Below are 23073 nucleotides of genomic sequence, written 5' to 3' on the forward strand. Positions count from 1 at the left end.
CACCTTAAATTTATTCAGTGTCCTGGGATCCACTGCACTCTTGGGTAGTGAATTCCACAGATTCACGAGCTTTTGAGGGAAGTAATTTCTCCTCATCTGTTTTAAATCTGCCACCCTTTAGCCTAAAACCATCACCTCTCCTTCTGCATTGCCTCACAAGGAGAGATGTCTGCTCTATATCTATTTTGCCAATCTCTTTTAGGATCTTATGTACCCCAATTAAATCTCGCCTCATCCTTCTAAACTCAAGCAAGTATTGGCCTAAATCGTTCAGTCTCTCCTCATAGCAGAAGCCTTTCATCTCTGGAATTAATCTAGTGACCCTTCTCTGAATTGCATCCAATGCAATTATATCCTTAAAGTAAGGAGACCTAAACTGGACACAGTACTCTGGATGCAATCTCATCAATCCCTTGTAAAATAGCAACAATACCTCCTTGCTTTTATAAGCCGTTCTCTTCGCAGTAAATACCAAACTTCCATTTGCCCTCCTTTATCACTTGCTGTACCTGGATACTAGTCTTTTGTGACTCATGAATGAGAACACACAGATTCCTGTGCATCAAAGCATTTTGAAGTTTCTCTCCATTCAGAGAACAAGTTGCTTTTTTATTTTTCCATCCAAAATGGATAACCTGGCACATATCCACGTTAAATTCCATCTGCTAAATATTGGCCCATTCATGTAACCTATCCACTTCTTACTTCTTTGTTGCAACTTACTGTTCCACTATTTTAGTATTATCTCCAAATTTGGCTCCATTACGTTCTATCCCTGTGTCCAAGTCATTCATGTAGATTGTAAATAGGTGGGCACCAAGAATCAAACTATGTGCTACATCACTAGTTATGGCTTGCCAACCAGAAAAAGATACAATTGTCCTGACTCCCTGCTTTCTGTAGGTCAGCAAATGCTTCCTTTGAGCTAACATATTACCCTTAACCCCTTGTGTTCTTGCCTCACTTACAAACCTTCTGTGCAGCACCTTATCAAATGCATTCTGAAAGTCCATGTATATTGCATCTGCAGGATTCTCATTATCCACTTTGCTTGCTACTCCTTCAAAGAGCTGTAGCAAATGTGATCACCTTATCTGACCTCACAGCTTATATGACTGTACTTGAAGTACCATAATTTATATCATTACTTAAATTTTGTACTGGTCATTAATTAACTAATCTGTAATTTACATTCATTACTTCTTTAACTAACCTAATTATATTGCCCATCATAAAATTGTCAGATAGCGGACCTTGATTTGCAGCACAAAACAGGAGTACTCTCTAGAAACCGACTAAAAAGAGAACTGCTGAGGCTGAAGCATTGTGCATTCAGATTATTAGTACATACAGTGAAAAAAAGCTAATATTCTATTATAAATACTGGTTAGAACACGTGTAGTCCAGTATTCAGAGAAGGGAGATTGAAGCTTTCCAAAGTCTGCAGTGTAGATTCACCAACATGATGTCAAGGACAAGCACTTACAATTATGAAGGGAAACCGGATTTACAGATTGCTTCTACTGAATTTTAAATTATGAGATCTTATAGGGTGAACAGGAAAGATTATTTTCTCTGGTTGCAGAGCTAGAGATGCTAAATCATCCATTTAAAATGCTGCCTAGGTCAAAAAAAGTTAGTATTTTTATGCATTTCCCTACTTGAGTATGGAATGCTTTGCCACAACATGTATTGAAGCTAGAAAGTATTGCTTCTTTTAATGGAATAAAAGCTGAACACAGCAGAGAAAAATGCAGAGCATAAGAGAGTAGAGTGGAGCGATTAATGTTGAATTATGTGAATCAAAAGCCAGCACAGGCACAATAGTCTAGCTTCTTCAGGTGTTTTAAATACTTTTGGGTCTATAAACTAGACAGTGTATAAGTTATACCAGCAGCATTCTGAGCAAAGAAGTCTCTACCCAGGAAATGAGAATTAGAACATTGGAGAATATAAATTTTAAGGAAGGAACAGGAAAAAGTCACTTTTGAGGAAATAGTTAGGAGATAGTGACAGTCGTATGACAAAAGACAATTATTTGTTCACATCAGGCTAAATATCAAGAGAGCCAACTATTCCCTATAAGATAGGAAGTGGTGTAGTTAGGGATATGTTGTGAAGTTACACAATATAAATTCTCAGCTCAAATAAGCAGGCACTCTTTTTGTAAATGTACATGGAATGAAATCTAGATGTAAAATAAGAGGTAAAGTTTTTTAGAAATAGAGGAGGTGGAGTCAAAATGTGACTCAAGATTAGATTATAACTGCTACTTTTCGACCACAGAGTTGTATGGTTTCCGCTAGTAGCTGGTTTAGAGGTGGAGGCCAGGTGGAGCCACTCTGAAGATTTCCTGGGTGCTTTCCTGCCTGCCCTGTAATGCCTGAACATTTGAGGGTCGGGTAAGGCCTCAGACCATTACCAACCATTCCCTCACTGAGAGTTGTATATTCCAGTTTGATGACATCATTCATTTTGGATAAAACAGTAAATAGTGTTGATGGGACAGAATGTTGCTAAGTTCCATTGATTGATTGAGAACGGATGAAATGCTCTCACATGGAGATCTGGGTACATGCAAGGTGATTTACTTTGGACTGCAGAAAGATAGATCCAAATATTTTCTAAATGCTAAGAAGCCAAAATTTGAGAAGTAGGGGAGTTAGTAATGGGTGCACCCCCAGACATGACTATAAACTAGTGGGCTGATACAAAAAAAACACAGTCCTCTTTTCAATGAGGCTTTAATGCAAAGAAGTGGAAGTTGTGTGGCAGTTGAATTGACTTTGATTAGACTATATCTGGAGAACTCCATACAGTTCTGGGCAATTCCCCTTGAAAGGACACCTTAACTTTAATGGAATTGCAGTACAGATTCACCTGATTAATGTTGGGTTGAAAAGAATTAAATTATGTGGTTGTTACATTTCCTTGGCTAGTAGCCTGTTCAGTAGAAGATTGTGTAATCTAATTGGGATGCTTAAGGTAATGAAAGTAATTGACAGTTCAAATGCAGAACAAAGATTTTCCTTATTTGTGGAAGTCCAGAATAAAAGGGCATAAACATAAAATTAAAGCTTGCCTGTATCAAGGATGATGTCCAAAAGGACATTTCACCCAAAGGGTAATGGAAAGGTTCTTTCCCAAAATGCCAGTGAGGGTATTCCAATCAAAAATTTCATAATTGTGAGTAATTTTTGTTTGCTAAAAATATGAACAGCATGGAATCAGTGTTGGTAAATTCACTTAAAATTTGCCTCATAGTCTGATTGAACGAAAGAACAGACTCACGAGGATGAATGATTCCTTCTATTCCTATATATAGCATGTTAAAATGGTGTCCTTTTTCATCTGTAATGTTTCTTTTTTTAGCCTAATTTGGCTTTAATTCACTATGGACAGATGCATAAATTGCATATATCTTGTGCACAAATTGGTGTGCTACAAAAAAATATATTGGCAAACATGGATTTATCCAGCTCAGCCTTTAATGTCTTCCTAACAACTTAAGTAGATAGCTGTACAATCTAGATATTATTCCTCGTGCGTAAAATTTTACTGATCATTGTACTTTTTTCAGCTATTTTCTCACTACAATTTTGTGACATAAAGAAGTCACCAGTCATATGGAGACATTGAAGAGTGGGTAACAAAAGCTGTTTGACATAAGCATACAAATTGATTTTGTACCTTGGAGCAAATTTGGTCTTAATACAGGAAAAGGCTTCAGTTGATATCCCATGAAAACCTTTCAACATCATAGGAATTCAAAACAGATCTTTTGGAAAAACTGAATAGTTATTTTCAAAACAAATTTTAAAACATTCTAATATTTTCTTTGATACAAGCAGCTGATCCATTTTCCATGTTTTTATTGTTAATGCTTAGATTTTTTTAGCATTATATTGCTGTTTGTTAATATTTGGTTATTATTTGCCTGAATCTGTGAACATCAGATCTTTGTCTTTGTGATGGTCTTCATTTATAGAAGAATGTGGCTGCTTAGTGAAAATTTATAATAAATCCAGGAAGCAGATCTGAGGTAATCATCCTGACACACATGGAGCTCGAAGAAGATGATGTGTCTGGTTAATGGATGCTGGGTCCACTTGGAATAAGCAAACATTAAAAGAAACTCAGAAAGGCTATTAATAATGATAGGCTAATTTTATTCTTTTCAAAATTCTTTGCATTGTTGGTTACTTTGGTCATTGTTGTAAGTTCTTAATTGTTGCACGTAATTCAATAATATTGTAACTAATATGTGCAATTTTTAATTTTGTCTAGGCTCAGTCACAAGGAGCAATAACTTTTAAAATCATTCCCGGCATGAAAGAGGAGACTCCAACTAAAGAAAGCAAAGTAAGTATATTAACTGATAAAAATTGTAAAAGGAACAGACCTTATTTTTCAGAACACGACATGACTTATACTGCTTTTGATGAATTCATTGCAGTATGTTCATCAGACAATACTAGAACTGATCAACTGCTTTCTGCTGTTTCTTTAGTCGTAAACATCCAGTATGAATCATAAATTATGAAGTTAGTGTAATAGAACAAAGGTTGCAGATGCAATTTGTCAGCAGGCAGTTCACCCTTGTAGATCCAGCTCCAGTTTGCTTGAGATTGTGATGAAGGTTAAGGAATTGTCAAATTGATTAGTTCAGATATTGTTTTCTTTGTCAGAAATACATATATTGAACGGAATTTTAATTTATAATGGCTTTATCATGTGCATTGAATTCTTTGAGCAATAAATATTAAAATTATTTGTACAGGGAAGGAGGAATTATGATTCTGAAATAATTATTGCAGTTATTTGATTAACAGACTCTAATTGGCATTTGAATCATATTTTAAATATTAAGCTATTTCAGTTTTCAAACAGACTATTGAAGTTGGGAAGTGAATAAGCAATGTAGCTGCAACTTGGAACGTTAATGTTAGCTTAATTTAGACTTTGGGGAAGACAGAGGAAAAGGCTGATTTTCATTCTTGGTATGAACAGATAGAACAGAATGCTAACTGTCTGGATTTCTTCCATCATATTTATTCTTATCTGATTGATTAGCCAAGCAGAATCCTTGGCAAATGTTTACGACAAGCAACTGGAAGAATTCAGAAACAAAATGTCATCAGGCTGCCCTATCAATGTCTTGATTTCAACATCAGGAAAATGCTTTCGCTATGATATAATGTCTTCCCCCAACTGGCTATCCTTACAGCCTCTCTGAGTGAGGTTCTGTATTAATAATTAGTTTTGACATTTTATAATTTTAGCTGTCCTTGCTCACAGTTGTTAAAATTTGGGCTCTTGCTGGTTGTGATAATTACAATAGCTGGCCATGTTATGTTGGCCTGTACCACACTTGGGAGAAGAGACTTCTAACAGAGAATTGGAAGATTCTTCAGTTGAGCTGCTGTCTTTATCCAGAGTTTTTCTCTTGATGGATAACATAAGGAAGTCAAGCTCTGAAGGATAAAATTGAAGTAGTGAAGATGAGGCCACCTCACAATATAATCCAGTATTTTTAAAAGTAAAACAGTTCAGTATACAATGATTAGTAAGCTCTTACACAAAGAAAATGCACAATGTTGTCATGAATAACTTATTTTTGTACTGTTCTCATTTGTAATTGTACAAATTACAAAAGCTTTTTGTGGCAAACGCAGTCTGCTCTTCATGTAATTGCATTTTAGACTAACTTGTACTTCTTAAACAAAGCATAAAATACAGTTATACAGTGAGCTGTCTTAACTTGGGTATCAGTCAGGCCTGTTCACAATTAACAAGTAGCTGGTTTTGATTTGAGCAGTATTATTTGATGTTATGTCAAGAATAAGGTTTCACGGTGTTGAAAGATTTTGGACCATTCTTGTGTTTGCACCAGAAATCCGGTTTAACACTGAGCAATTTTTTCTGCATATATTTGCGTCTCTGTATATAAAATAATTTGTGTTCTGACAAACCTAGCTATGACTTGTTACTGATATAATTAGTTGTTTACATATTGAGTTAAATAGTTGCAGGAACTGATGTTGTCTAACTTTAGAAAACCTTAATATGAACAATCTATCAGCATACTTTCTAAAACAACTTTTATATTATGATTGCATTAAAATGGTCATTTTATATACGTACATGTTTTAAAATGCTTCCTGCAAATGTAATAATTGATATGCTAAAACATAATATTTACTTTAATGTTACTTACTGTGAGGAACACCATCTATAGAATTTCACAAAATAGGACTTGGTCTGTGCTGCTCCATTTCTGCACAGCAGGTGATTCACTTTCTATTAAACATTGCTGAAAAATTCATGAATTGTGTATTTGTCCTATGGAAATGGCTGGAATGCATTAACATGGGCAGTATTGTGTTTAGTCTGTGAATTTTGCCAGCATCCGCATCAAATTTTGCTCCTAACTTTGTAAAATTGGCAAAGTTACATGATGTTTTGCAGAATACCTAGAATCAGTAAACACTTGTAAACCATTTCAGCTTTATTTTGTCTTAGGAAATGCATCTATAAATTGACAGCTCCGTACTGCTGTTTATGGTTATGTTAGCACACAATAATCAGTCATCACACTAGTCAAGAAATGTTGAAATGTCTGCAGTGGTATATTGCCCAATACTGTTCAACTTACAGTAAGTGGATATTGCAATTAAAGCCAATGACATGCAGATGTGGATGCAAAATATTATTTGTATAAGATAGAATAATATTATTTTATTTTAGTGGGTTGCTAAATCTGATGTTGCATCATCCTACATCATTGACTTTTTTTTTATCAAGCAGAGAACAAATTGTCTTAAATAGCATTTTTCACAAACTTGGCATCCCTATTGAACACTGCTAAAATAGTTAACTAATTGGATCTGTTCAATGGCATCGTTTGAGATATAAATATTCCATACAAATCTTTGAGAACTGCCCCTGCTCTTAGTACAAAGAGTCTTTTATGCCCCTAGGTTATGTATCTTCAGTTTAACTTATTGTCCTAAATACAGCATCTCCGGCAACACAATGCTTCTTTACTACTGCGCTGGTGTGTACAGCAGTTTTGAATCATGTCATTGTTATATGTTTATGTTAGAAACTTTATTCGTGCAAGGCTGCCAGGCTGTTGATTAAACCATACTGATTTTGAAAAGATTTTAACGAAAATTTTAAACAATTTCATTTGATGTTTGTTTAAAGCTGTTTCATGACTTGGTTCCATTTTTATCTATCTAACCATAACAAGAGAATCAGATGCAGTGACTTCTCTTTCTTCTATCACATCATTCCTTTAACCCACCTCCTGCCCACCTGAAAAATATTCCACCTGCATAATGACCCTCAGTAACTTCATCTGAAGGCCCAGTATTGGCCTTCGTATGTATGGTTAAGGCATCCAACTTTACTTCACCACCACCTTGCTGAATTCCTCTATCATTGCTAAATCATCAGACTGCTTGTATGCTATTCAATATAGGGTAATCAGAATTTTTCTCCTGTGGAGCTGAGGATTAGCAGATAAGCCAAGATTTTCATTGAATGGCAGAACAAACCTGATGGGCTCAATGGCCTACTTCTATATCTAATCGTTCTAACAAGCTACCTGTTTTTTCAAATATATTCAGAGGCTTTGCCTCCATAACCTTCTGCTGCAGAGATTTCCTTAGGCATACCACCCACTGAGTGAAGAAGCATCTCCACATCTTGATCGAAAATTGCTTACTGTGTATCTTGAGACCATGACCCCTTGTTCTGAACTCTTCAACAAGGGGAACCATCATCCAGTCTGTCCCGCTTATCATACTTTTATATGTTTCAATGAGATCCCCTCTCATTCTTCTAAACTCGAGTCAATACAGGCCTAGTCAACCAAATCTCCTGTCAGACAGTAAACTTAACATCCCAGGAGTCAGTCTGGTGAACCTTTGTTGCACTCCTCTGTGGCAAGGATATCTTTTCCAATTGCATTTTTATCTAAAAGTCCACCACAAGCTTAATCCAATTATTCCAACATTAAGCATGAAACACTTGCTGTACTGTTTGGTATCACTAAATTCCACATGTACCTATTCAATAAACAATTCACTTTAGAAACTGATCAAAAGTCATTGGAAATAAATTAGCACAAACTACTGACAACAACGTAAGTACAACTTCCAACACCTGTGACCTAATACCAAAGTAGTTACTTTAGAGACACTGACCCATTTACCAAATCTAAATAAGAATTCAGAAATTCTCCTAGATTTGCTGTTCAACAATGTGGGCATTGAGTTGGAGAATTTAGAAAAGGTCGATATCGGTGTGATAATCAGATCCTATCTGACAAAAGGCCATAATATGCAGGCCGCCGTTCAAGCACAGTGTGCCAAATGGAGCATAAATCATGTGACAGCCTCACTAAATTATCCCACATCCAGCAGTCTCACCGAGCAACTGGCTTGTACCATTAAAGCACTTAGTGTGAAGTGCAGGGTGCCAAAACAGAATCTTCATATTTCTGTGCTACTGCTAAGAGTTACACCTGTAGATATGGGCTTACTATCAACAGCAGAGATCATATTTGAAACGTAAGTTCGGACAACCCCGACAATTCATCACTTGTGCAAGTTCTCAGAAATGCAGACCATAAGACATCGGCGAAGAAGTAGGCTGTTCAGACCATCAAGTCTGCTCCACCATTCAATGAGATCATGGCTGATCTGATAATCCTGAACTCTGCTTTCCTGCCTTGTCTTTGTACTGCTTGATTCCCTTACTGTTTAAAAATTTATTTCAGTTTCAAATATACTTAATTACCCAGACTCGACAGCCACCTGCAGTAAAGAATTCCATAGGTTCAATACCCTCTGAGAGAAGAAATTCCTCCTTATCTATTCCCTGGACAAACTTCTTAGAAAACACGGCAGAAGCAAGATTGTTCATGACTGCTCGCTTAATCGCGTGTCATGAGTAGGATAGAAGATCAGAGTCATACTTCCTAGCCAAGGAACTTGGTTACCCCCAAGTATTCGAAAGCATATCATGAGCCAAGACACCTCAAAGTGACAAAGCAAATGAAGCAACAGTGAACCAAAATAGAAGGCAACTTAGGAAACAGTAATGCTCCAAATGTGTGTCGAACACACGTGCACATAGATACTGTCAGATTATGAAGGTGTGAAAGACTGTTTTACCAACACCCAATACTCTGAATAACATGCAAGAGACTAACACACTTACAAGTCAAAAACAACCAGGTATGAAGTCCAAATCTCCCAAAGGTTATACCATCATAACACCTAGGAATATTGTCAAACTCCTTTAAATCATACAGACTGTTAGATTCTTAAAACTCATAATTTTCACAGTTCTGTTCCTCTGAATCATTTACAACTAGCTAATTCTATGTGTATTTTCACTCTTGGTATACTAACTCACTTGTGCTCTTCACAATTTTTTAAACTTCTATCGGGTCCCCTTTTACCTTGTGCTGCTCCAAGGAAGCCAACTTGGGAACTTGGGGAAATAAATATTGATTTCTTGAAAGAGTTCATATTACCAAAGACGAGGTGCTGAAAGTCTTAAAATGCATAAATCCTTAGGACTTGATTTGGTCGTTCCCACAACTAGGGAAGTGATTACTCGGCCCCTTGGTGAGATATTTGTATCATCGATAGCCACAAGTGAGCTGCCAGCAGACTGAAGGTCGGCTAGACCCTCAAGTACTTCCTCTCTTTCTGTTTCTTCCTCTGTGAATTTCTTATAGTACTTCAAAGTGGTCCACCTGATGTCTGTACATATACTGTCTTTTCCATTATATACACTGATGCATAGTATTCACTAAGGACAGTGCCCCTGCATTCTAAATCCACATACAGATTATCTGTAGTCCCTAATGGACCCTACTCTGTCCCTAGTTATTCTGTTGCTCTTTAAGTATTTTTAAAAAATGCTTTGTGTTTTTCTTTATTCAACCTGCTTCTGCTTTCTCATATACCCTCTTAGCTTTCCTGATTTTCTTTTTAAGTTCCCTCCTGCACTTTTTATACTCCTCTAGGGACTCTGCTTATCAAACTCTTTTTTTTCTTAATCATAATGTTTATGGCCCTGGACATCCAAGGTTGTTTTGTCTTGGTCCCATCCTTTGTCTTTACAGGGACATATTTGCTCTGTGCTCCCACTATTTCCTCTTGGAATGCCTCCTACTCATAGAGTAATGGAGATATACAGCACAGAAACAGACTCTTTGGTCCAACTCGTCCATGCTGACCTGATATCCTAAATAAATCTAGTCCCATTTGCCAGCATTTTGCCCATATCCCTCTGAACCCTTCCCATTCGTATACCCATTCAGATGCTTTTTAAACGTTATAATTGTACCAGCCTCCACCACTTCCTTTAGCAGCTCATTCCATACACGCACTACCCTCTGCGTGAAAAAGTTGCCCTTGGTCCTTTTTAAAGCTTTCCCCTCTCATCTTTAATCTATGCCCTCTAGTTTTGGATTCCACACCCCAGGGAAAAGACCATGTCTCTTTATCCTGTTCGTGCCCTCATGATTTTATAAACCTCTATAAGGTCACCCCTCAGCCTCCGACGCTTCAGGGAAAATAGCCCCAGTCTATTCAGTCTCTCCCGAGAGCTCAAACCCTTCAACCCTGGCAACATCCTTGTAAATCTTTTCTCAACCCTTTCAAGCTTCGCAACATCCTTTGTATAGCAGGGAGACCAAAATTGCATGCAGTATTCCTGTAATGGCCGAACCCATGTCCTGTACAGTTGCAACACGACCTCCCAACTCCTATACTCGATGCACTTCGGGTCCGGTGACCCTTCTGAGGAAACGTTAACTCTGTTTTCTCCTTCACAGATGCTGCCAGACCTGCTGAGCTTTTCCAGCAACTTTGTTTTTGCCACCTTCTTTATCCTTTCTACCTGTTACTCCACTTTGAAGGAACAATGAACCTGCACTCCAAGGTCTCTTTGTTCAACAGCAGTCCTCAGGACCTTACCATTAAGTGTATAAGTCCTGCCCTGATTTGCCTTTCCAAAATGCAGCACCTTACATTTATCTAAATTAAACTCCATCTGCCACTCCTCAGCCCGTTGGCACATCTGATCAAGATCCCGTTGTACTTTGAGGTAACCTTCCTCGCTGTCCACTATACCTTCAATTTCGCTGTCATCTGCAAACATACTGACCATACCTTCTGTGTTCACATCCAAATCATTTATATAAATGACAAAAAGCAGTGGACCCAGCTCCAATCCTTGTGGCACACTGCTGGTCACAGGCCTCCAGTCTGAGAAGCAACCCTCCACCACTATCCTCTGCCTTCTACCTTTGATTCAGTTCTGTATCCAAATGACTAGTTCTCCCGGTATTCCATGTGATCTAACCTTGATAACCAGTCTTGTCAATGAGGAACCTTGTCAAATGCCTTCCTGAAGTCCATATAAATCACGTGCACCGCTCTGCACTCTCAATCCTCTCTGTTACTTCTTCAAAAAACTGAATCAAGTTAGTGTGACACAATTTCCCACGCACAAAGCCATGCCTGTGGACAATTTCAACTTTAAGTAGCTGCTCCCAGTTCATTTGGGCCACATTGTGTCTTGGAAAAATTAGCCTTTACCCAGTTTAGAACTTTTATTCCAAGCTAGTCCTTATCTTTCTCCATCCTAAATTTAGCTAAATTACAGTCACTATCTCCAAAATTCTCCCCTCTGGATATACCTTCCACTTACCCATGCTCATTTCTGAATATTAGGTGTAGACTGCTCCCTCCTTTTGTGGGCTTTCTATGCGCTGGCTGGAAAAAAGCCTTCTGGACAGAACTTAAGAATTTTCCTCCCTCTGTACCTTATACACTAAAACAATCCAAGTTAATATTTGGGTAGTTAAAACTCCTTACCAATGCTGCCTTGTTATTCTTGTGTTTCTCTGAAATTTAATGACATATTTGACCCCCTACCTCTCCCGGACTGTTTTTGTGGCCTACACTGCTCACCCACCAGCTTGTTTACCCCTTTTGTGTTTTTTTTACTTTTACCCATAATGCCTCTTTGAATGATCCTTCCAAAAGATCATCCTTCTTCACTGCTAAAATTGAATTCCTAATCAATATCATGATGCCCCACCCCTCACTTTCTATCTCCACAGTCCATCTTGTTTGAATACCAACATTCCAAGAATGTTGAGCTCTCAGTCTGGCCCAAGACCCAGAATGTTCCAGCAGCTGTGATGTCACCTAGCAGCAACATGCTAGATCAAGGATGTGTGCATAAATTGCAGTGTAACTATAATTTATCACTTTAAGTAAGTTGATTTGAGATTTTCAAAACATATGCTACTTGTCAATCTAGCGCAAGGGATTAATTATGCATTAAAGAATGCAATACATAAAAATGCTGGGAGTTCGCTGTGACACTTCTCATTTTATTTTCTGCTCTGCTTCCTTATATCTTGGTTGAGTTCAGTGTTAAACGTTTTACTTACTTAAATATAGCACATGATTGTCATTGGTAAGCTATGCATTTATAGCCCATCCTTACCCCGCTTGGGATCGTGGTAGTGTATTGCTTCCTTTCTGAATCATGTCAGACCACATAGTGTAGGTACATCACTAATGCTGTTTGAAAGGGAATTTCAGGATTTTGATCTAGCACCAGTGAAGGAAGGGCAATATAGTTGTTAGTAAGGACATATATGTGGCTTGGAAGGTTGCACAGGACTGTTGATTTTCCAATGTGCCTGCTAACCTTATCATCTTAGGTGGTTAAGGCTGTGGTTTGGAAGTTTCTACTGGAGGACCCTTGTTGAGTTGCTACAGTGTAATTCATAGATTAAACACACTGCTGCCACAGTGTCAGTAGAAGAGGGAGTATGAGGACGAAATGGCTAAAACCTATGGAATGGAAACAAATTAACTTAAAGTTACTTGCCAGTAAAACCTACAGCAGGCTGCAGTTTTCGAAGGACAAAACTGACCAGACATAACATGTCCAACAATGTGAAATTTCTTATAAAGATTACACACATTGGACAGTCACTATTTTGAATAACTTTGTGATGACACCAAGCACTAGACTACAGTGCCAGTTCAGATAAGTGAGGGCACATACTGATGAAGGAACGCTAAGCTATTATCTTACTAGATGCAGTACCATGACCAATATGACCTAAACTAGATTTTCAAGAATAAAGTTAATAATGAACTTTTGCAAGTTAAAAGGGCAACATCATTATAATGGAAAGGTATTTTCACCTAAAATGGGAGAATTTGAATTAATTAGAGATGGTCTATTATTGATCAAATAATCATCTTCCATTCCACCTTTTAATTATAAAGCCCCAAAGCATATTACTTGTAGAAATCTCAACATAACTGCAATGATTAGTTTTGTCAGAGGAATATAGTTTGTGTTGGTCACTTCCGCATTAGATGTATTCTGAACCCAGTGAGTCTCATTCCCTGGGATCAAGCTAATAATACTTTGCTATTTGATGGATGTCTTTGCATTTTTGTATTGCTTTGTATTAAGTACATGTTGAGGTTTGGATCTTCTCATAGAAATATGAACTAGTTGTCTTTTCTTTTCAGAGTATTATTTAGCTTTTTGATTTGTACTGTCAGATCTTAAAAGAGGTAACTACAGAGGTGGTGGATTGGTTGGCATTTTCCAAAAATCCTAGATTCTGATGAAGTACCAGAGGATTGGAAAATTGCAAATGTGACACATGTATTCCAAAAGGGAGGGAGGCAAAAAGTGGTAACTGTAGGCCAACTAGCCTAACATCTATTGTTGGAAAAGTATGAGAATCATTTGTTAAGGAAGTAATAGCAGCATATTTGGAAAATTGTAAACTCGTTAAACATAGTCTGCATAGCAACATGAAAGGGAAATAGTGTCTGACTAATTTATTAGAGTTTTTGAAGGGATGGAGGGGAACCAGTAGACACATATTTGTAGTTCCAAAAGGCATTCAACAAAGTATCTTACAAAAGGTTAAGTCATAAGACAAGAGCCGATGATGTTGAGGATAGTATATTGGTGTTGATAGAGAATTGGCAAATGGGCAGGAAACAGCAAATGGGGATTACAGAGATAATCAGAACTGCTGATGCTGGCATCAGAGATAACACAGTGGGGAGCTGGAGGAACACAGTAGGCCAGGCAGCATCAGAGGAGCAGGAAAACTGACGTTTTGGGTCTTCATTTTCTGAAGAAGGGTCCCGATGCGAAACTGTGTTATCTAATGGGGGTAACGGGTTTTTTTTCAGGTTGGCAACCCATGACCAGTGTGGCTGCACGGGGATCGGTGCTGGGACCACAACTGTTTACAATATTTATAAATAACTTGGAGGAAAGAAATGAATGTATTGTAGCCAAATTTGCAGGCAACACAAAAATAGGTGAAAAGGCAAGTTGTGAGAGGAATGGAAGCAGTTTACAGAGAGATGTTAATAGGTTAAGTAAGTGGCAAAATGTTTGCAAATGGAGTGTAATGTGGATAAGTGTAATGTTCATTTTGGAAGGGAGAACAAAAGAATAGTATTATTTAAATGGAGAAAAACTGCAGAAAGCTGCGACCTGAAAGGATTTGTGCACAATACACAGAAAGCTAGCACACATGAGCAGGTAAGCAAGAAGTCTAATGGAATGTTAGCCCTTATTTCAAGGGGGTTGGAGTTTCAGAGTAGGGAAGTGTTACTGTAACTGAAAAAGCTGCTGGCGAAAACTACCTCTGGAGTACTGAGAGCAGTTTTTGTCCCATTATTTAAGAAAATATATAAATATTATTTCATTGGAGGCAGTTCAGAGAACCTTTGGACTGTACTCATTGGAGTTTAAAAGAATGAGAGGTGATCTCATTGAAGCATATAGAATTCTTAAGGGCTTGACTGGGTAAGGGCTGAAAGGATGTTTCCCTCATGGGACAGTCTAGGATCAGAGGGCATAGTCTCAGGATAAGGGATGCCAATTTAAGACTGAGACAAGGAAGAATTTCTTCTGAGAGTTGAATCTTTTGCACTCTGCCACAGAGTCCTTGTATATATTTAAGGCTGAGATGGATCGATTGTTGGAACCGTAGAATTTTACTGTACAGAAGGGGACCAGTCAACCCATCATGTCTGTACTAGCAGTTTGGGGAATCAACGGTTGTAGGGAAAGGGCAGGAAAGTGGATGTGAGGAATGTTGGCTCAGCCATGATCCTATTGAATGGTGCAGCAGGCTCAAATGACCAAACAGCCGACATCTGCTCCTATTTCTTATGGTCTTATAACATCAAAAATTGTATGTTTTGTTCATTATAAATTTACTTAAGATAATAATTGTCTCATCTAATCTTCTGTATCAAATGCTCAGTGAACCCAGCTTCTATTCCATTTGGTGTCTGGATATTTTCTGAGGAGTGTCATCCAAACTTTTTCAAAATCCAGGCACATCAGAACCTATTATTGGGGAAAAAAGTAATGCCTTTGATTGGCTTTTTATTTTGCATCTGGGCTAATTGGAGGGGATCCCAGATGACATGCTGCAGAGTCTAATTCACTCTGGCTGAACTTGAGGAAAATTAATTGAGTGATAAGTCTAATTCTAATGACACTTAATGAATTACTGTTGTAAAAATGAATGTTTATAATGATAAATGAGGTGCCAATCCTTTGTCTTGCTGTTGAGTGTTGTAGGAGCTACATTTGTCCAGGCAAGTAGAGAGTTTTTCATCACACTCCTCAGTTGTAGTTACAAGATGTGCCCAATGGTGGACAGCCTTCAGCAAGTCAGGAGTTGAGGCATTTGCCACATTATCCCAACTTCTAACCTGCTCTTACATCCATAGAACTTGTATGGTTGATGCAGTTTGGTTTCTGGCCAATGGTCAGCCCCCAACATGTTGATAATGGAAATGTAGTGACGGTACTACTATTGAATGTCAAAGGAAGTAGTTAGATTCTCTTTCTTTGTGGATTCTCATTGCTTGGCCTTATATGCCCAAGCCTGAGACTTGTTCAGGTCTTGTTGTATAAGAGCACAGATTGACTCAGTATCTGAGGAGCTGTGAAAGAGCATGAACTCTGCAATCTTTAACAGCAATCTCCACTTTTCCTAATGTTGGAGGGATGGTAATATGTCACCAGAGTGAGTGTGGGAAGGGCATTCGATTGGAGGAGGATTGCTCTTGAGTCCACTCCTTTACTCGATTTCTTCAACATGTGTACTTGCAGCAGAATTTCTTAAAAAGTGTTCAGGAAAGGGAGTTATGTTTAATGTTCCTGTCCTTAACTCAGGAATATTAATGTAGTTATTCTGGCCCTGTTAAACATTCTCTAATGAGATCAGCTAACTCAGCACACAGTGCGAGCTAAGCCTTGGGACCTTTTTCAGTTAGTATCTGTCAAGTATTCATTGATTAAGCTCATGATAAAATTACGGGAATTATTTCAAGGACGTGTAGGAAATTATATTATTCTTAAGTTTAAAACACATCCAAACTCAGTGACAGAATATGTTCTTTTGAGTTTTGAGGTAAAACAATCTGGGAGCACCATAATTGAGGGGGGGGAAAAACTTCTGATGGCAAAAAGTTGCTCCTGTTTCCAATGATCTCCAGTGAGCATGTGCAGGAAACAGGCTATTAACTGCACCACTGTCATATGCTTCAATGCCAATCTGATTGATTGCAGGGCCCTGTTTAGAAATTGTTTGGCACATGTCAGTGTAATCTTGAATTGGAATGTGGCCACTTTTGAATGATGTTTACAAGTTTGGGGAGAATGGAAGCATACAGTGAGTGGAAAAAAGAACTAGAAAAATAAATTGATAGTATATGTTGAAGGACAATTGCTAATTTTCATATTCGCTTCTGACCATATTAGGTTATTGGCAAACTATCATGTACACATTTGTTATACAGCGGTTGTGATCATTTGTATCTGTTCTTTAGAATAATCGTTGGCTTTCTGAATTAAGAGTATCAACCACAGCTAATGCATTTGCCAGTGGTTTCCTGTGCATGTAAAATGAAGATTAACTTTTCAAATACTGAAAATGGTTTATACCTTTATTCTCGTGGAACATTTCCTTTGCAGATTATTTGAATTGTTAATAGATGTGTGTCACTGGGAAGACCAGCATTTATTGCCAATCCCTAGTTGTCCTTAGACAGTGGTGGTGAACCGCTTTCCTGAACCTCTGTAGTTCACGTGGTTGTATGTATTCATAAGACTGAGCAGTGAACATAGTTTGTTTGCCTAACTTTTAATAGTTTCTTGATTTCTTTGACACTTGATTGTTGGAGTAACTGATGTGGTTACAGTAATGTGAAATTATCTCTGTTTTACTGTTCCTCCTCAGTTGAGCTGCTTCATTCCAGTTTGGAGTGTATGCACAGTAATATCAGATGCAAGTTACTTTTAGTTGATGAGATATGATAGCCATGTTATATGTAAAATGAATAAATGTGACTTTTGTTTTTTTTGCCAGATGTTTGTCAGGACTTTATTTGATTATGACCCTAATGAGGATAAAGCAATTCCATGTAAAGAAGCTGGGCTTTCTTTCAAGAAGGGAGATATCCTTCAGATCGTCAGCCAGGATGATGCAACTTGGTGGCAAGCCAAACGCGAGTGTGATGCCAATCTGAGAGCAGGACTCATTCCTTCAAAGCAGTTCCAAGAGAGGTAACCACCAAGTACAAAGTCTTCCTATGGTCACAATAATATAACAATCTTAATGAGCATACTTTGTGAGTAAAAGTATATATTACAAGTAGGTATCTTATAAACCTTTGTTTTCTGATTTTATTAATCCGAAAGCAGACTCTTTGTGTAGATTATAAATAGCTAGAAAAACTCAATGCCAAAATAGTTTGGATTTCCTCATATCGGGTTGGAGTAGTTGACAGTAAGTGATACCATCAGTGGCATTCCAGTTTGGAATAAGATGGTGGAAAACAGTTTGATGTGCAATACAGAGCTGAGATTTAACAGTTTTTTGGCTCCACTAACTAAAATTTAGAAGCTTCAGGATTTGTTTTGTCTACAGTAAAATCAAATGCATTGTTTTGCTTTGCAATATTTTACAAGATAGACTGATGCCATAACAATTTTTCTTCAGGTTTTAGTATTTTCATCAAGCCTAGGTCCAGCTTTAACAGTTTTTGTAATTACCACCTTGTAGGAGATTTGCACTTCGAAGACCCATAGCATTTGTTCAGCCACAAAAGAATTCCAATCGGCGATCATGTAAGTCAGTATGCTCTGTAATTTTTAAAAAATATTTTGTTTTTCTATAGTACGTTAATGAGGAAAAGCAGACGCCATCCAATAACTTTATCTAGTTTAATTTCTTTTCTTCAAAAACACAATACTACATGTGTTGGAAGTCTGAACTAAAAACAGAAGTGGTTGAAATACTAAGCAGGTCAAGCAGCAAGAAAGAAAGAAAGAGTTAAAATTTCACGTCAAAAGATTTTCATCAAGTTTTGACTTGAACTGTTAACTCTGGTTCACCATTTCTGTACCATGCAATCTAGAGGATATGGCATTTGGTCTAGATATCTTGTTTGATGCCACTGCTGGATTTGACAGAGGGATTATGGTTCAGTCAGGGTGAAAATGTCAGGCAGTGCCTATTCTGAAAATAATGAAATTCTTCAATGTGTCTAAAGCTTTTTCAAATGGTAGACAAAACTCAGTGTCATCCAATTTGGAGTTAGGTACCAAACGATCACTTTAAGCTGTTTCTTCATTTGCAGTGCTTAGAAAAATCCTAAATGTATTCTTATTGTACTTTTACATGATGATCTCTAGTGCATTCAGACTTTTCTTGTGCTTATTATTCTGCCAGGTAGGTTTTCACAGAGGACAACTAACAGCATTTTTAAGTTTTCAAGCACTGAGTAATTTTAGTCTTAACACCTTTGGAAAGAGACAGGTATTCTACACAAAAAAAATGAAAGAACTGAAAATCATAAACGAAAATAGAAATTGCTGGAAACACTCAGCATGTCTGGCAGCATCTGTGGACAGAGTTCTGAAGAAGGGTCACTAGATCCGAAATGTTAACTCTGGTTTCTCTCCACGTATGCTGCCAGACCTGCTGAGTTTTTCCAGCAATTTCTGCTTTTGTTTCTGGTACTCCACAGTATTGGTTAGAATATTCTTGCGTGACTTGAAGAATTAGGCAACTTGATTCCAATATGATATGTTCCCTTTAAGTGTTTGGTTTAAGCAGCTGGACTGCCATGTTCTAAAGTATGCATTATCTATGAATGAATTAAAAACAGCTCTCTCTACCTTTGGCTGCACCAGACAAATTCGGCTACTATTATAGCACTAGCCATGACTTGTAAACTGACATTGCAAGGTTCTCTACATCTTGGATAGCTTTAAGTATTTTTTTTATTTTGATTCATCTTTTGATTTGTGGAATTGAGACCACATGAGGAGGAGGAAGTTTTTAACCGCATCCAAATGTTGTTCATTTGAACAAGATGTAACCTAGTTTAACTGGCAAGTTTTGTCTCTCAACTGGGGTACCACATTCAGTTGTATTTGAACTTGAACAAAGACAAAAAAAGGAATGCATTCTAAATGGCACCAAGTTTGAAAAGGCTAAAAGTTTAAAAATAATCTAAACCATGTATTTGCAAGCAATTTTACCTCTTGTAGTAATTAACTTGATCAATAGTGACAACTTCTTGCAGGGATTTCTCTAAATCAGTTTACCTAATTTACTTGAATACTTTAAACATACAAATAATACAAAAATGAGTACTTTTGTTGCACTTCATATAAATCACGTGCAGGCTGTTAGTGTAGCGTAAGGTGTTCCAGAATTGTACATTTTTAATTACAGTAGTTTAAAGCAAGATGATGTTTTCACAAACAGCTACAGTTATCAATTAATGACATTATAATTTTCTCCTGTGATCTGTTCGCACGATCTGGAATGTAAGAAAAAGTCTGGTATCAAGATAATGTGATAGAGTTTCTGTGTTGGGCGCACACCACAAAAAGTGCTCAAAATAAGCTTGAGATTTCACTGATTAGGTTACTGTCCATGTTTACAATAGACTGCGTTTGCATAATCAGCTAATAAATGTCTTCCATACTTGATAGAATATAACTGTTTCTTTTTTCCAATTAAATTTAAAAATTACCCCTTGATGGTTTTAATAATGGTAACCTGGTGCAATTTGAGGAATGCAGATAAAATCTGGTTTGTCAATATATTGAAGGATTTTAGTAAGGGTTCCACCCATCAGGCCATAAGATTTAGGAGCAGAATTGGGTCATTCAGCCCATCGAGTCTGCTGTGCCATTTGATAATGACTGATATGTTTCTCAACCCTATTCTCCTGTCTTCTCCCCATAATCTTTGTTCCCTTTACCAATCAAGAACCATCTGCCTCTGTCTTAAATGCACTCCATGACTTGGCCTCCACAGCCCTCTGTAGCAATGAATTCCACAGATTAACCACCCTGTGGCTCAAGGAATTCCTTCTCCTTTCAGTTCTAAAGAGTCAGCCCTTCACTCAGGCTGTGCCCTTGTGTCCTAGTTTCTCCCACTAGCAGAAACATCTTGTCCACGTCCACACTCTCCAGGCCTCTCAGTATTCTGTAAGTTTCAATCAGAACTCCCTTCATCATTCTAAACTCCATTGAGTACAGACCCAGGGTCCTCAACTGCTCGTCATTTGACAAGCCCTTCATCTCTGGGGTCATTCTTGTAAACCGTTTCTGGACCCGTACCACCCCTATTCTGTATGTCCCCTGTGATTCAGTTAACAATACTCTCACCTCTAAATTGTGAGGCTCCAGGTTCAAGTCACATTTCAGGGCTTGAACAAAAAAAGCCAAGACCACTGAGGTTCTGTCTTTGGGAAACAAACATTGAACAATGCTCCACCTTCTTGCTTGGTTGAATGTAAAAGATCAACAGATCCAAGAGATCACAGCTCATAAACCAGTATAAAAAATCATGAAAAATACCACCCCAAGTTGGTTTGGACAGAACACATTTTGTTTAGAATTCCCCAATCTCTTGTGCTCGTTTGGCTAGGGCAGTCAAGATTATATGGATACTACTAGCGTGAAGGACTAGAAACTCTATCCCAACATTCAGATGGGACACTTGACATATTTATCTTAATGCTAAACTTTTATTTTGCAGGAGAATTTTTTTATGTAATAAGGCTAATGCCTTGAGGTTTTAAAACGATAATATCAACTTGAAAACAACTTGCCTGGTTCATTAACATATGTGAAGATAAAAGTTTTTTTCGCATTCCAAAGCATGCTTTGAATCTGTAAGTTTTTGATTTGATGTATTGTAAGGGTAGAATGTGAATTATCAAAAGTTGTTCGTAAAAAATTGCATGACAACCTCTCATCTGTTTTAAAAACGAATAATTCAAGAATGTGGAATTATCTTAAAACAAAATGCACTCTTCAACATTTTGCTTGTGTAAGTGAAGGTGTACACCGAAATGAAACCAGAATTAGTATGCTTTTACATTGTTGGTAGTTATAAAAAAGGCAAAACCTCTTTTCTTTCTCCCCTCCCTTTTTGTTGGCTGTTCTAAGATGAGGAAACTCTTGAGAGTGGTAGGTGTTGCCTATTTTGTTTTTTCAAAAAATTGCAGTATTTTTAATCATGTTCATTCTAACCATTTTAATTTTGTACTTTTTGACTTTTTTCTGCTTCTCAGAGGAATGTGAAGGTAATTGTACTTGTATTTGATTATAAATAATACAGAAAGTTTCTCATGAAATAATTAAACTCTAATTTTAGCGCTTATTAATTTTACGTGTTCAAGATGTAGGACCCAGTTGTAATAAAACATCCATACAAGATGTATGCTTCAATATTATTGTATTTTCTACGTGTCATTCTATAAATTTATAGTTCAGTGCTTTTTACTTATTTGCTTTTTTTTTACCTTTTAACGTTTTCATCGAATTCTGTTCTTAGTAAAATGCTGTTCCATTGATGGTCAGTGAATTTCTATTGAAAATAAATGGTGAAACAGCAAGTCAAAGGACAGAATAATACACAAATGTCAGTCTTCAGAATTTTGCAACATATGGCAGTTTCATTCACTGCTGTACTTTTAAGAGAAAACACCTCAGGCTTTGTGATGTGAATCTTATTTAAATAATATTCCTGCAAAATGAGTCTACCTGCAAACATCTGATCAAATGTTCAAGAATATTGTTGAAAAGAGCGCAAGAATAAAACACTGGAAATATTGACTGCTAAAACATTGAATCATGGATATAAAGTAGACAGTGTAGATTTTGAAGCTTGCCAGGTGTCCTTTGTTCTGATCCTAGGTTTGCTAAGATGGGAAGACTATAAAATGAGATTGTGGGTCTCATCAAAAGTAAATTTGGACAGAGATGAACTCAGCAGAGTTGGAATGGCCTATGTCTGAGCAAGAATCAGAAGGTGATATATCAGTGCAGGTTATTGAAAGAGAAGATCAACAAATAAGTATAATGTGTTAAATTCCGTACGCTCCTTCATTTACTCAGTGAGGTCTAAGTGTATACTTATATTAGCTTTACATACTAATATTTGATGGTTGTCTAATCATTAAGAAATTTACCTGGACATACTCTCAGGAGGAGAATTTCACTGTATTCTTCATCTTGACTTAATAGTATTCCTTCCTTAAAAAGGAAGTTGAAAAATCAACACCACATAGTATGTATACTTTTTTGTGTGTTGTTTCACAACTGAGAACACTCTCAATTCTGTTTAATGTTTGTATACTTCCAAAATCTAATGATAGAACTGTGTGCACATATACTTTTGTATTTGTTACTGCCATCCTAAAGGATTCATGTGTCAGTGCAGTCTATGTATGGTTGTAAAATATCCTACTGGCATTGTGTTGTTCAGGAGCAATGAGAATGTAGAGGTTTATAGCACAAGAAAAGGAACCTAAAATTAGTTACACTGCCACCTTTACTCGCATAACCCTGTCTCTTTCTCTACTTCTGGTATTTATCCACAATTTTTCTTAAAGATGCATTGACCTTTGTTTTAAATAGTGCCTGACACAG

General features: G+C 37.2%; 1 protein-coding gene across 1 annotated transcript in view; it reads left to right on the forward strand.

The window, feature by feature from the left end:
- mpp7a (MAGUK p55 scaffold protein 7a) overlaps positions 1-23073 on the forward strand; it is a 396892-nt gene that overhangs the window by 308842 nt on the left and 64977 nt on the right. Inside the window, exons 9-11 of the mRNA XM_048606808.1 lie at positions 4288-4362; positions 17483-17679; positions 18179-18243. Coding sequence (XP_048462765.1) covers positions 4288-4362; positions 17483-17679; positions 18179-18243 — 337 coding nt within the window. The remainder of the gene's footprint in view (positions 1-4287; positions 4363-17482; positions 17680-18178; positions 18244-23073) is intronic.

The sequence above is a fragment of the Rhincodon typus genome, chromosome 2 (assembly GCF_021869965.1).
Source record: "Rhincodon typus isolate 14 chromosome 2, sRhiTyp1.1, whole genome shotgun sequence".
Taxonomy (NCBI): Eukaryota; Metazoa; Chordata; class Chondrichthyes; order Orectolobiformes; family Rhincodontidae; genus Rhincodon; species Rhincodon typus.